The 16,676-nt window shown below is 34.8% G+C and overlaps 1 protein-coding gene across 13 annotated transcripts in view; it reads left to right on the forward strand.

Annotated features, from left to right (window-relative positions):
* Positions 1-16,676, forward strand: part of KHDRBS2 (KH RNA binding domain containing, signal transduction associated 2) — a 702,022-nt gene that overhangs the window by 92,531 nt on the left and 592,815 nt on the right. For all 13 annotated transcript variants that reach the window (XR_011388994.1, XR_011388992.1, XR_011388993.1 and 10 more), the window contains exon 2: positions 13,519-13,646. Coding sequence is in view for 2 of the 13 variants with exons in the window: in XM_070074657.1 (XP_069930758.1) it covers positions 13,519-13,646 (128 nt within the window). In the remaining 11 variants the exon portion in view is untranslated. The remainder of the gene's footprint in view (positions 1-13,518; positions 13,647-16,676) is intronic.

The raw sequence follows: 16,676 nt of genomic DNA on the forward strand, positions 1-16,676 counted from the left end.
TTCTGAAAAGTAGGATAATTGTTACTGACCCCACAGAATTGTGGTACTGAAAATGAAAACTATACATTAAAGTACCAGTAATGTTTGTCCACCCATTTTTGAGACTGAAATTCAAAAATTAATTTCTTTCAACAATACCAGTGAAATAAAATTTGTGCTCATTTATGTTTATTTTACTATTGCTATGCTTTCTTTTCATGACAAATAGTAATAGTATGAGAATATTTCAAAGCTTTATGGAAATGAGTTGAGATAAATTTAGTTTTGTGGAAACAGGCTTGAAATCCATGCATTTTTTAAATAATATGCATTTCCATGAACTTTTTGAAGTACCCTCATGTATTTGCCTCTTTGTTCTGGATTTAGATTATGAAATGATAGAAGCTGACTGTAATAATAGTGTAGTGATCTCTGAAATTTCACGTGGGAGGTTTCAAAAGAGGAAGAAAATATTACGCTATACTCTTCCATTCAAATAACAATAATCATTAAAGCTTTGGTTCTATATTCAACTACAAAAAGCAGGAAACATTTTTACCTAGAAATGAAATAGTATAACTTGGTGGTGGAATAAGGACATAATGTTTACTTGCCTATATTTTGTAAATATAACTTGTTTCTGTTCCTTTCATAATAAGGAAGGCTAATCACCAAGCAGTGTAACATTTGTATTATAAGGTCCCTTCTGAAGATGTCCATAAATTTATTACAGCACTTAGCAATCTCTTACTTTTTAGCTTTAGTTGAAAATAAATTCTAAAACACTGAATACTGACATCACTCACTGTTGTTTATATATATATATATGTGTATATATATATATATATATAATTTTTTTATTTGACAGATAGAGTTAGTCAGTGAGAGAGACACAGAGAAAATTCTTCCTTCCATTGGTTCACCCCCAAAATTGCTGCTACAGCCGAAACTACACCGATCCTAAGCCAGGAGCTGGGTGCTTCTTCCTGGTCTCCCATGTGGGTGCAGGGCCCAAGCACTTGGGCCATCCTCCACTGCCCTCCTGGGCCGCATCAAAGAGCTGGACTGGAAGAGGAGCAACTGGGACTACAACCCAGCACCCACATAGGATGCTGGCGCCTCAGGTGGAGGAAAAACCAAGTGAGCAATGGTGCCGGCCCCCTTGTTGTTATATTTAAAGATTATTTACATTGTATTGGTAAAAGTTTGTTTTCCATTCAAATTTCATGCTAGTTTTAGTATATTCTGAAATTATAGTTTGCATATAAATGTTCTTTATGTTGTATTGAAATTCTTTTCATTCTTCTCGATGATTAATCATTGTTGATTTTCTACAATTTCTCTGTGCTAGAAGTTCTACTTCGTATGTATTTTGTATATCCTTTCTTTGAACTTTAAAAAGATAAGTACCTAGAAAAGCATATATTTCATCCTCCATAAGGATATTAGACATAGACAGTTCTACATAATTGGTTCTGTTAAGAAGATAAGCAATATTATTTAATACATATTTCTGTACTGCTTGATTATATGATTCCATGATTGAACCCAGAGAAGATAGGCGTATGCAATCAGGGTAAAAAATGCTAACTAAAAAAATGACTAAAATAAATCAAATTAAACCCATAAGCAATGTTTTAGTGCAAAATGAAAAAATGTGATCTGGAGAATAATCCAAACAACCAATCAACCAATCTCTCTCTCAACCAACTTTCAATGCAAGCAGCTAATCATGACTTCTATGTTTAATTATTGGTAATTCCGCCATGTATATTTCTTTTAACTTTTATTTAATGAATATAGATTTCCAAAGTACAGCTTATGGATTACATTGGCTCCCCCACCCCGCAATGACTTCCCTCCCACCCGCAACCCTCCCCTTTCCCGCTCTCTCTCCCCTTCCATTCATATCAAGATTCATTTTCGATTTTCTTTTTTTTTTTTTTTTGACAGGCAGAGTGGACAGTGAGAGAGAGAGACAGAGAGAAAGGTCTTCCTTTGCCGTTGGTTCACCCTCCAATGGCCGCTGCGGCCGGCGCGCTGCGGCCGGTGCACCGCGCTGATCCAATGGCAGGAGCCAGGAGCCAGGTGCTTTTCCTGGTCTCCCATGGGGTGCAGGGCCCAAGCACCTGGGCCATCCTCCACTGCACTCCCTGGCCACAGCAGAGGGCTGGCCTGGAAGAGGGGCAACCGGGACAGAATCCGGCGCCCCGACCGGGACTAGAACCCGGTGTGCCGGCGCCGCTAGGCGGAGGATTAGCCTAGTGAGCCGCGGCGCCGGCCCATTTTCGATTTTCTATATATACAGAAGATCAGTTTAGTATGCATTAAGTAAAGATTTCAACAGTTTGCACCCACATAGAAACACAAAGTGAGAAATACTGTTTGAGTACAAGTTATAGCATTAAATCACAATGTACAGCACATTAAGGACAGAGATCCTACGTGAGGAGTAAGTGCACAGTGACTCCTGTTGTTGACTTAACAAATTGACACTCCTGTTTATGGCATCAGTAATCTCCCTATGCGCCAGTCATGAGTTTCCAAGGCTATGGAAGCCTTTTGAGTTCACTGACTCTTATCTTATTTAGACAAGTTCATAGTCAAAGTGGAAGTTCTCTCCTCCCTTCAGAGAAAGGTACCTCCTTCTTTGAAGACTGTTCTTTCCACTGGGATCTGACTCACAGAGATCTTTCATTTAGGTCTTTTTTTTTTTTTTTTTGCCAGAGTGTCTTGGCATTCCACGCCATGTATATTTTGTATGTGTGATATATAATAAATATATCCATCATCTCTGAAAGTTTTATTTTACCATGATGATTGGAAAATTGATAGAAGCACAACATAAAACGTTTTAGCAAAATTTTAAGTATACAGTAAGATGTTATTAGACTGCTTCAAAATGTTCACAGAAAATAGAATTAAACCCATGCATAATCTTTTCATAATATGAATTTTTCATAAACTTTAAGACATACACATGGATTTCAAAATTTTTGCAGCTAAATAAATATCTTTTAATTCCATTTTCCCCCAACATCTTGAATTTTCTCACACAAGCAGTATATGGTAGACTTCTTCATTTTGCATAATTGAAAATTTGTACACTTTGACCAGTAATACCCATTCCCTACTGTTCCCAGACCCTGCCAACTGTCATTCTAGCATCTACTTCTATTAGTTTGATTGTTTTATGTTCTTCAGATAACTGTCTCTTTAGTCCATCCAAGCTGGTCTAACAAAATACTATAGATTGGTTGGCTTATAAACAACAGAAATTTATTTTTCACATTTCTGGTCACTGCAAATTCCAAAATCAAGGCACCCATAGATTTTTTTTTTTCTGGTGAGAACCTATTTCCTAGCTCATTAGCACATTCTCAATATGTCTTTACAAGGGACATGTAAAGGGACAAACCAGTTCCTTGGGCCTCATTTATCAGCTCACTAATACCAATCAGAAAGGTTTTTCTGTGATGACTTAATCACCTTCCCCAGATCCCTACTTCTTAAGACTGTCTCCTTCTGGCTTAGGATTTCAGCATGTGAATTTTTGGAGGATGCACTCTCTAAGAACAAGCAAGTAGAATCATCTGTGGTTAATTTCATTAGTGTAACGTCCTCCAAGTTCAGCCATAATATAGCAAATAGCAGTATTTGATTTTTTTAAGAATAACATTCCATTGTATGAGTGCACTACATTTTCTTTATCCGTTTATCTGCCAGTGGACATTTGGGCTGCTTCCATGTCTCCGCTATTGTAAATAGTGCTGCAGCAAATGTGGAAATGCAAATGTATCGAGATTCTGATTTGAATTCTATTGGATGTGTACTCAGAAGAGGGCTAGCTGGTGTCTTGGGTCCTTCTGACTAATGTTACAAAATTCCATTAACAAGATAACCTATAAACCACAGATTTATTTCTGACAGTTCTAGAAAAAGTTCCAAATTGTGGTTCTGGCAGATTCAGTGTCTTATGAGAGTCTACTTGGTTTCAGGGATGATGCCTTTTAGCTATGTTCTCACCAGGTCAGGCATCTTTTGTGAGAACATTTATTCCATTCATGAAATGTCCACTGTTATTCCCAAAGGCCCAAACTCTTAATAATATCCACATGAGGTCTAGTGTTTCAACATGTGGATTTTTGAGACCATAGCAATTAGATCATGTGTGGTTCTATTTCTAACTTTTTGAATAATTACCATGCAGCTTCCCATTGCAGCTGTACCAGTTTACATTCCCAACAACAATGTACAAGGGTTCCCTTTTCTCTATATCCTTGTCAATTGTTTTCTTTTTAAAAAAATAATAGCCATCCTAACATGTGCAAGGTGATATTTGGGAATTTGATTTGCATTTCACTGATGATTAGTGATGTTAATCATCTTTTCGTATATCTTATCCACTGAATGTCTTTGGGGAAATATCTCTTCAAATCCTATGTCAATTTTTAATTTGTTTTCTGATTTGTTGCTATTTGAATTGTACAATTTTCTGATATCTTTTTGATATTAATCTCATGAATTTTTGCAAATATTTTCTGCTTTCTCCTAGTTTACCTTCTTATTGTATTGAATATTTCCTTTGATGTACTGAAAGTTTTTATTTGGCATAATCCCACTTGACTATTTTTGCTTTTGTTACCTGTGTTTTACAAGTCATATATTCAAAATTATTGGAATTGTTTTCTTATTTTAATTTTAGTTCCCGCATATAACAGAGAATATGTAGTAGTTATTTTTCTGTGTCTGACTTCTTTCACTCCACCTGATGTCCTCCAATTGTATCCATTTTTATGTAAATGGAAGAAATTCATTATTTTATATTTGAATAACATTAATTGTATTATGCATGCATTTTCGTTATCCATTCATCCTATGATGCACACCTTGGTAGAGTCTATATTTTGGCTGTCGTGAACAATGTGCTATAAACATGGTGAGTCATGTGTCCCTTTGATAAAATGTATTCATGTCCTTTTGGTATCTAACCAGTAGTGAAATTGCTGGACCATATGGCTAATCTATTTCTAGTTTTTAAGAAATTATGTATTCTTAGCATCTTTGTCAAAGACCAATTTATCATTTGTGTAAATTTACTTGTATGTTCTTGATTCTATTCAGTTTGTTTATATGTTTGTCTGTTTTTATGCCAGCACTTCATTGTTTTAATTGCTGTAGTTATATACTATATTTGGAAATCAAGAAATATGTTGCATCTAGCCTTGTTATTCTTCAAAACTGCTTTGGCTATTTTGGGTGTTTTATGGTTCCAGGTTAATTTAAGATTTTTTTTATTTCAATGAAAAAAATCCATTGAGATTTTTGATAAGGATTTTACCCAGGATCACCTGGGTAGTAAGAACTTTTATAATATTACTTCTTCCCAATCCATGATCATGGATGTATTTTTTTGGTTTCTTCCATGTCTTTTATCAATGCTTTACAGTATTTCATGAACAAATCTTTCATTTCATTGTAAAGTTTAATTTTAAACAATTATTTTTTATGTTCTTTAAATTTTTTGTAGTAGATCATTGTTAATTAATAGAAATGTAATAGTTTTGTATTTTTTTGATTTTGCAATGTTACTAAATATACTTATTCCACAAATTTCTGTATGAAATCTTGAGAGTTTTCTGTATATAAGATCATGTCAACAACAAACAAAGATAGTTTCACTTGTTCTGTTCTTGCTTAGATGCATTTTTCTTGCCTAGCCGCTCTGGCTAGGACTTCAGTAGTAAATTGAGTAGGAGCAGTCATCCTTATCTGGTTCACCATCTTAGTGGAATGTGATGGTGAAATTCAAATAGATATTGCATAAAAAAGCTTACAAAAATTACATTAGTGCTCTATACAACCCTGTTCATTTGTTGCTCACTGATAATACTATTAACACTTTGGAATTTTTTAAAATATTTTAAGGGTTTTATTATTTAAATATTTATTTATTTATATGGCACACTGATAGGGAGAGACAGAACAAGGGAGAGATCTTCAATCATCTGCTTCACTCTCCAAATGGCGCAACTAGCCATGTCTAGACCAGGTCTGGTCCAGGCCAGACAGGATCCAAGGAATCCATGCTGATCTTCCACACTGGGGCAGAAGCCTAAGCGCTTGGGCCATCTTTTACAACCTTCCCAGGTACATTAGTAGGAAGCTATATTGGGAGTGGAGCAGATGGGATTTGAATTCTCCAATGACAGAACACCAGCATCCTAAGTTATTGCTCTCTGAAGCAAAATTCCAGCTCCACTTCCGGATCAAGGTACCAAAACTGTTTTGTAGTGAGTAAAGCCACCAGATATGAAGCTGGCATTCCATATAGGCACCAATTTATGTCCCTGCTACTCCACTTACAATTCAACTCCCGATTAATGGCTTGGGAAAAGCAGTGGGAGATAGGCAAAGGACTTTGGCCCCTGCTACCCACGTGAGAGGACAGGATAAATTCTTGGCTTTTGACTTTCATCTGGCTCAGCCCTCACTGTTGCAGCTTCTTGAGGAGAGAATGAGCACAGAAAAGACCTCTCTCATACTGTAACTATGACTTTGAAATAAATTAAAAATCTTTAAAAAGAAATTTAAGGCTCAAATTTGAATTTCAAAACATGTTTATAAAGTAACAAAATAAGATTGGTTAAACTGCCATTCTCCATAGATATAATGAAGTAAATTAAATAGCATAATTGTATTTTATTGGGTAAAATTAAGAGAGTTTTTATTTATTTCAATAAAGATACCACATTTCATGTATTTCATATATACAGTTCTAAGAACATAAAGGTACCTCCCACCCTCTCTGTTCCATGCTTTCATTTTACTTTGTGATCACAGACTTGCTCCTCCACAAATATAGAATTCAACAAGTAGTAATTAGAGACAATACTGTGGTGCAGTAGTATATACAAGGGCTATAAACAATAATCAAATTTCAAGATGTCAATTTCAATCATATACATTACATTTATTTTATACTCTGTAGATTATTTACCATAAATCAGAGGAAACATATGCTATTTGTCTTTCTGAGACTGGCTTATTTCACTAAGCATAATTATTTCCATTGCATCCATTTTGTTGAAAAAAGTGGAATTCATTTTTTAATGGCTCTGGAGTAGTATTTTTTATGTATATATACCACATTTTCTTTTCTTTTTTATCAATTTAAAGAAAACAAATATCATGTATTTCATATATACAGCTTTTAGAACATGGTGACATGTCCCACATGCTAATTATTCCTCCTCCTCTCTCTCTTATTCATTACTTTAATTTTTTAATATATCTACTTTCAGTTTACATTCACTCATATTCTTTACCCTACACTAAGTAAAGAGTTTGCCAAATAGTATGAAGAGAAAGCAAAACATTGTTTCTCAATAGTAGAGATAAGAGCTTTAAACAATTATCAAATCTCAAAATGTTAATTTTACTCCAATATATTACATTTTAGGAACTCTATTAGTTACCATAGATCAGGGAAAACATAGTGTTTGCCTTTTGGGGACTGGATAATTTCACTAAGTTTAATGGTTTCCATTTGCATCCATTTTGCTACAAAAGACAGGATTTCATTATTTTTTATGGGTGAGTAGTATTCCTTTCTTTCTCTCTCTCTCTCTCTCTCTGTCTCTCTCTGTCTTTCTGTCTTTCCGCCTGCCTGCCTGCCTGCCTTTTTTTCCTATCTATCTATATATCCATCTATCCATCCATCCATCTATATCACAATTTCTTTACCCAATAAGTCACTGATTGACATCTGGGTTCATTCTATACCTTAGCTATTGAAAATTCAGCTGCAATAAGCCTGGGGGTACAGATAATTCTTTTTTTTTTTTTTTTTGACAGGTAGATTTAGACAGTGAGAGAGAGAGAGACAAAGGTCTTCCTTTTTCTGTTGGTTCACCCCCCAAGTGGCCACTACGACCGGCGCGCTGTGCTGATCTGAAGCCAGGAGCCAGGTGCTTCCTCCTGGTCTCCTATGTGGGTGCAGGGCCCAAGTACCTGGGCCATCCTCCACTGTCTTCCCGGGCCACAGCAGAGAGCTGGCCTGGAAGAGGAGCAACGGGGACAGAATCTGGCGCCCCGACCAGGACTAGAACCTGGGGTGCCAGCGCTGCAGGCGGAGGATTAGCCTAGTGAGCCGCGGCACCAGTGGGGGTAGAGATAATTCTTTCATACACTGATTTCATTTTGTTTGAATAAGTTTGTATGAGCAATATGGCTGGGTCATATGTTGTATAGATTTTTAGCTTTCTGAGATAAATCCATACTGTTTTCCAAAATAGCTATTCTGAGTTTACATTGCCACCAACAGTGGATTAAGGTAGTTTGCTCCCCAAATCTTTGCCAGCATTTATTGTTTGTTGATTTCTATATGAGAACCATTCAAACTGGGGCAAGGTGAAACCTCACTGTGGTTTTGATTTGCATTTCCCTAATGATTAGTGATTCTGAGCATTACTTCATGTGTCTGTTGGCCATTTTAAATTCATCTTTTGAAAAATGCATGTTAAAGTCCTTTTCCCATTTCTTAACTAGATTGTTTATTTTGTGTTTGTTGAGTTTCTTAAGCTCTTTATAGATTCTGGATATTAATATTTTATCCGTTTCATATTTTCTCGCATTCTGTTGATTACCTCTTCACTTTGCTGAATGTTTCCTTTGCTTTGCAGAAGCTTCTAACTTGATGTAATCTCATTTGACAATTTTGGATTTGATTGCCTGTACTTCTGGGGTCTTTAACAAGATGACTTTGCCTGTACTAGTGTCTTGTAGAGTTTCCCCAATGATCTCCTCTGGTAATTTTAGCATATCTGGTTGTAGATTTAGATACTTCATCCTTTTTGGGTTGATTTTTGTATAAGGTGTAAGGTGGGTCTTGTTTTATACGTGTGTGTGTAGAGATCAAATTTTTCCAGCACCATTTGTGGAAGAGACTATTCTTTCTCCAGGGATTTATTTTAGTTCCTTTGTCAAACATTAAATGATTGTAAATGCGTGGATCAGTTTGTGGAGTTTGCATTCTGTTCCATTGGTCTACAAGTCTGTTTTTGTCCCGTACCAAACTGTTTTGATTATAACTGCCCTGTTGTATGTCTTGAAATTTAGTGTTGTGATGCTTCTGGCTTTGTTTTTGTTGTTTAAAGTTGCTTTAGCTATTCAGAGTCTTCTGTGTTTCCATATGAATTTCAATATCTTTTTTTCTACATCTGAGAAGTATCAGATGATGTGAAGAATATTGTTTATTTTCAATTGTCTGAGTTCTGGATATAACAGATATTTAAAGGATTGAAAGCCTGAATAAAGAATCGTATGGTTTAAAATGGCAATCAACTAATGTGACTTAATAATCTGTAGTGGGAAAATGTTAATCTATTTTTTTTTTGTTTTTTTACTCTTTCAGTTTTTTGGGGGGATGGTTAAGTGATTTTCTGTTACACGGATATAAAACATTTTGTTCATTCATACAAAAATGGATTGAATTGTTTGAACATGGGACATTTTTCAAATATTACTCTCATTAGCATTTGCATATCTTTTTTAAGATTTTATTTATTTATATGAGAGGTAGAGTTACAGTGAGAAAGAGTCAGAGAGGAAGGTCTTCCTTCTGGTGTTTTACTTCTCAGATGGCCTCTACGGCCAGAGCTGTGCCAATCTGAAGCCAGGAGCCAGGTGCTTCTTCCTGGTCTCCTATGCAGTTGCAGGGGCCCAAGTACTTGAGCTATTTTCTGCTGCATTCCCAAGCCACAGCAGAGAGTTGGATTGCAAGAGGAGCAGCCAGGATTTGAACCCTAGAACCGACATCCATTAGGGATGCCAGCCCCTCAGGTAGAGGATTAACCTGTGCCACTGCGCTGGCACCAACATGAGTCTTATTAATGGACATATAACTTTATTTCTTTTTGGAAAACATCTGGAAATTAAATTGTTGATAAAATATCATTTAGCTTCTGTTTATTAGCCATTTGTTTAAGTCTACATGCATTCAAATATTTTGCTGATATTTAAATTTATTTTAGATGTCTCATTTTTGAGTTTACATTCTTTTTATACAGGATGTTTATCAGATATATGACTTAGAAATATTTTCTCCCTCTGTAACTTGCCCTTCATTTTTTAATGATATATTTTGTCACACACACTAAAAAAATATACACATGAAAATATTGAATATATTAACATAACTGAAAATGTCAGATCATATATGAGAAAATATGAGATAGATGAAATAGAATTCATCTAGTGTACTTTTATACATTTTGAAATATTTTTAAAATGTAAAGTATAGGGTATCATGTGATGTCTTTATCTTCTGAATTTTAAATTAAAACCATATATATGTAATACTTGAAATTTGTTCGCTTATATAAACTTTAAAAACTAAAATATGTCATTTTTTAAAAACTTTTATTTAGTAAATACAATTTTCCAAAGTACAGTTTATGGATTACAATGGCTTTTTCCCCCCCATAATTTCCCTCCCACTCGCACCCCTCCCATCTCCCACTCCCTCTCCTGATCCATTCACATCAAGATTCATTTTCAATTATCTTTATATACAGAAGATTGATTTAGTATATATTAAGTAAAGATTCCATCAGTTTGCATGCACACATAAAATGTAAAAACTGTTTGAGTACTATATATAGCATTAATTCACATTGGACAACACATTAAGGACAGAGATCCCACAAGAGGAGTAAGTACAGTGACTCCTGTTGTTGACTTAACAATTTGACACTCTTGTTTATGGCGTCAGAAATCTCCCTAGGCTCTAGTATGAGTTTCCAAGGCTATGGAAGCCTCTTGAGTTCACTGACTTTGATCTTATTTAGACAAGGTCATAGTCAAAGTGGAAGATCTCTCCTCCCTTCAGAGAAAGTTATCTCCTCCTTTGATGGCCCATTCTTTCTACTGGGATCTCACTCACAGAGATCTTTCATTTAGGTGTGTTTGTGGTTTTTTTTTTTTTTTTTTTTTTTTTTTTTTTGCCAGAGAGTCTTGGCTTTCCATGCATAAAATACTCTCATGAGCTCTTCAGCCAGATCCAAATGCCTTAAGGGCTGATTCTGAGGCCAGAGTGCTGTTTAGGACATCTGCCATTCTATGAGTCTGCTGTGTATCCCACTTCCCATGTTGGATAGTTCTCTCCCTTTTTGATTCTATCAGTTGGTATTAGCAGACACTAATCTTGTTTGTGTGATCCCTTTGATTCTTAGACCTATCAGTGTGATCAATTGTGAACTGAACTTGATCACTTGGACTAGTGAGATGGCCTTGGCACATGCAATCTTGATGAGATTGTATTGGAATCCCCTGGCACATTTCTAACTCCTAAAATATGTCATTATAAAAACTAAAATTAAGGAGGGGGCAGAGGCAAAGAGAGGATGGGTATCATGGGAAGTATCACTGTGTTCTTAAAGCTGGATATATGAAAGTAATTATCTGATGCCATCAACTAGATAAAAATTATGCACACAACTTATTACTCAACGGTTCAGTTTAAGATATTTTTCTTTAGGTAAATTATGGTGTATTACTGATAAAATGGTTATCAATGACTTTGTATAACCTCCAGGATCACTTTCATTCAAGTATTGTCTGGATAAATAATTTAATATTACATGGGAATATGTGGTTTTAAATTTCATGCAGACCAAATAAATAGTACAAGAAACGGTTGCCACCTGGAGTGTTTTAGGGAAATTTTTACAACCTATGTGAACCTAGGCTCCAATTATAAACTAATGTCAAAGAGAGAGAAATGTTGATTATCCTGATTTGATCAGTAAACATTTTATACATGTATCAAAATGTTACCCAGTAGCTCATTTAATAAAATATTTAAACAACAGGGGCAGCATAGTGACATAGCATGTTCAGTTGCCACCTGCAGTGCAAGTATCCTGTGTGGGTGCAGGTTCCAGTCCTGGTTGCTCCATTTCGAATCCAGCTTCTTACTTAGGAACCTCAAAAGCAGCAGAAGATGGCCCAAGTGCTTGGGTCCCTACACCCAAATTGGAGACCTGGAAGAAATTCCTGGCCTCAGTCTGGCCCAACCCCATGCTGTGTAGCCATTTGGGGAGTGAATCAGCCAATGAAAGATTCCCCACCCCACCCTCCACCATCGTTGCCTGGTTTCTTTAACTCTGCCTTTCAAATAAAAAAAAAATTTTAAAAAATGAGACAATATGGAACAAAAATATTATATAATAACATTATTCTTACCTTTAAATTAATAAATTAATTTTAATTAATAAATACATGAATCTATTAATACAATAATATTCTTACCTTTATAATTATTTACCTTTAAAATATAATTACATTTAAAATTGTTACAAAATACAATGTAAGTTAGTATGTTAAAAATGTCCTTACTAAATAACTGTCATCGTCTTTTCTCTACTACAAGATAACTGAAACAGAATGTTTCTGTTCATCACTAACAAAACTAAAAAATTTTCACATCTATATCTTCATTTAGTTAAACAGTAAAATTGGTGAAGAAAAAGAATAAATATGTATATGTAATAAATAACTATGGTTATAATAACTATTCAGTAAACATAAATAAAAATGTTAAAATATTTTTCAATTATTTTGCAAAAAAATTATTTTATGTAGTAGATTCAATGAACTTACTCTATTTGTATCTGTCTGTTCTTCTCACTAGCTCATTTTTACATTGTCAGTACCAGTCAGTTTTGTTTGACAGTTAGTGTGTTGGTTTCCTTCTTTGTTCTCTGCTATCAGTGGTTCGCATGAAACTTTGTAACATGTTATCTCTGTAAATAAAAATTTATCTGGTTTCCTCCTTTACCCACCAAAGACCATACATACAATTTCATTCAGCATATAAAACAGAAAATGTCCATTGTCTGACAAGATCTTGCATGATCTGTCCTGTGACCATTGGTCAGGCTTCTTCTTAGTGAACACTGAAACCTCATCTCATAGGTTTTCTTCCTTCCTACAATTCAAAGAGCAAGCAACATACCCTTCAGAGTACAAATTTGCACTTCTTAATCTCATGGCTTATGCTTTCTCATCATTCAGATCTCTGCTTGAGGAAGAAAAAATATATATACATATGAATATATACACATATATTCATATATTAACGATCTGGAATAATTTAGAGTGAAAATAAAACATATAACCTTAAAAGATATTTTGTTGTTGCTCTGGGGAAAATTATGCTTTCTTAGATATTTTAAGTATTCAAAGGGCAGATTCTTTGTTATTTTATTCGAAGATGTTAACAGCGAAATGTGTCATTTGTTTCATACAAGACACAGGAACAGCTTCAAGTATTACTGTTTAGTTTTAATTGACAGAGATCACCTTACATATAGTAGTAACAGCATTCGCATAACTACTAACAAGAATGGTGCTCCAGGCATTTTACCGAGATTCTGCAGAACCATAGTTGAGAAGAGAAGTAACATGAGTAATCAGTGTGGTTTAATTTATGGTGAATTCTGTTCTCATTTTACTTTTTTCTTGTGTGCTTTTCAGAAATTGAAAAATTTCAAGGATCTGATGGAAAAAAGGATGATGAAGAAAAGAAATATCTTGATGTCATCAGCAACAAAAACATAAAGCTGTCAGAAAGAGTGTTGATTCCTGTCAAGCAATATCCAAAGGTATTGTAGAATACATGATAAAATTATGGAAAATGGCAAAAATAAGATCATTTATCCATTGCCTTTTATAAAGATAATGTTAAAGCTTCATTATAGAAGTCTTTGTAAACACAAATTACTGGTATATAGAAAGGAAAACACAATGTATAATTTACAATGGTGGGGTGATTTTGATCCTATAAGTACACTATATATTTCTTTGAATACAAGAATAATGATTAGATATTATTAATTTGTCTAACACACATATGAGGCACCAGTTTGTTCAAACATAATCTCTGTTGATTATGTTTGAATGTTATTAATGTATATGCTTATTATAAAGTGGAGTGGAATTAAGAATGTTAAATATATAGCATTATCCAATCAGCAGGAAATTGTTAAATCCAGGAGAACAACATAGTCTTTTATTAGAGTCTTGGATTGTGATCTCTAGCCTCTCCATATAAGTTTCATTTACAAAAATAATTATGGGATTGCTATTGGTGTGATAATGTACCTCTTTAATTATTTTTAAATAGTAAGTCATTGATTATAAAATATAGCATTCAGTATCATGATTTCATCCATTAAAATTTTCATTTCCCTTTTTTCAAATAAATAAAAGGATACATGGAATTGCAAAGGTTTAACCTAGTAATTTACTTTCTGAAACATGACTCTGAAACAAAGGCCATTTAATTCTCTTAATAATAAAGATATTATGCAGAAGTACGTGCTGCAATTTACTGATTATCTTCTAACATGATAGACTTCAAAATATATAAGTAATAGAGCATTTTGTTTACAATTAATGTAAACAAGGGTAAAAGGGTTATAAGCCAGCAAATCTTTAAACATTGAAGATAAGATTTTCGGGGTATGGAATTTTTTTATTTCATTTCTTATGCTAGATTTCCTATATTGCTAGAAAGATACATTTGGTAGGTATACATTTTTAAGGTAAAATTTACTGCATTTACTTTATAATCATGTACTTAGGAATATTAAATTGGAAGTCATGCAAATGTACTTTAAATTTTTTGGTAGTATTGAAACATGGTAGAAATATGTTGGGCATTATAATTAAAATGTATCATTTTCAGGAAAGGTGATAAATTAACCAATTATAATCCTGAGTAGAAAGTTTTTTTCTAAATCAAATATTTTAAAATAATCTGACTATTTGCTATTTCTGAGAATATAACTTTTGTCTCCTCTGGATGAGAGAAAGCCAAAGATACATTCAATGTCTGTTTCTAATCTAATGTATCTCTATAGTCTCTGATTCAAGTAAGTTTGCAAGGTATGGAAGCATTTAAATATCTAATGGCTCTTCAAGTTCCAGTATGAATGGTATTATTCTGAGTTTTATAAGAGCCCTTATTTGATTCATAATGATGAGTATTGAAACAAGATTATTCCACTTTCTGAATTTTTTGTATGAAGTTTAATTTCATGATTTATATCAACAATACTCAAACAAAAAAGCTGCCTACTCTTATTAAAGTAAAGAATGGATCTCTAGTAAGTTATACCTCTTAACCTTGTTAGAATCATGCCATACTTAATCTGGGGATAATCATGGAAATCAGAATTTGCAAAACTTTATTTTACAGATGAAGCAACTGGAAGACTATGACTTGGTAAAGGTCATGTCTTTGTTACAGATGTAGATCTATAGTGCAATTGATGTCATTTTAGATAGTGTACTTTTTTGTGAATCATTACATTGTTCATTTGAGTGACCATGCTCAAATATGTGTATTTTTTTCATATAAAATGTGGAAGAATGTGAAATGATATCTCCTATTAATTAATAGTTTTATGGAGTAGTCTCAAATAACATTCTTGCTTGAGGAAATTAACATTTCTTTAATTGATTAGTAGCCTGCCAAATCCATTGAATATGTATTATTATTTATTTTATTTTCCTTATTTTTAGTTTCCTTTAGTTTCTTGAAAAGATTTATTTATTTATTTATTTATTTGAAAGAGTTACAGAAAGATAAGAGGAGAGAGAGAGAGATCTAGCCACTGTCTTCTAAGATAGCCACAACAGCCCGGGTTGGGCCAGGCCAAAGCTGGGAGCTTCATCTGGGTCTCCCATGTGTATGGCAGGGGCCCAAACACTTGTACCATTTTCTGCTGCTTTGCCCAGGCCATAAGAATAGAAGTGGAGCAGCTCCAGCACCTTTATAGGATGCTGCTGCACCACAATGCTGGCTGCAATTTAAAAAAAAAAAAAATGAACAATATACTTCATAGATGCAAATCTTTTTTTTTTTTTTCCTTTTTGACAGACAGAGTTAGACAGTGAGAGAGATAGAAACAGAGAGAAAGGTCTTCCTTCCGTTGGTTCACCCTCCAAATGGCTGCCACAGCTGGTATGCCATGGCTGGTGCGCTGCGGCAATCCGAAGCCAGGAGCCAGGTGCTTCCTCCTGGTCTCCCATGCGGGTGCAGGATCCAAGCACTTGGGCCATCCTCCACTGCACACCCGGGCCCCAGCAGAGAGCTGGACTGGAAGAGGAGTGACCCGGACAGAATCCGGCACCCCAACTGGGACTAGAACCTAGGATGCCAGCACCGTAGGCGGAGGATTAGCCTAGTGAATCACGGTGCCAGCCCCATAGATACAATTCTAAGAACATAATGATATTCCCTTCCCACCTCTACCCTCTCTCTTCCCCTTTCCCTCTCTTCCCCTCCTTCCGATCATCTCTCCCTCCACCCCTCCTCCTTCCTTCTCTTTCCCTTTCTCTCCCTTTCTCTCTCTCCTCCCCTTATCATTCATTCATTCCCTATCTCTCTCTCTCTGGCTCTCTCTCTCTGTCTCTCTCCCCCTTTCTTCCTCCCTTTCTTTTAGTTTCTGAGATAGCATATATTTTATTTATATCACAGTCAAGGGCTTAATGCTCTACCAAATAAAAAGTTTAACAAATAAAAAGCAAAAAATGACAGTAGTTTAGTGGGGATATAGACAAGGCCTATAAACATTAATCAAATGGAAAGATTACCATTTTACCCATATACAGTAAATTTTATAATG

Source organism: Oryctolagus cuniculus, chromosome 5 (assembly GCF_964237555.1).
Source record: "Oryctolagus cuniculus chromosome 5, mOryCun1.1, whole genome shotgun sequence".
NCBI lineage: Eukaryota > Metazoa > Chordata > Mammalia > Lagomorpha > Leporidae > Oryctolagus > Oryctolagus cuniculus.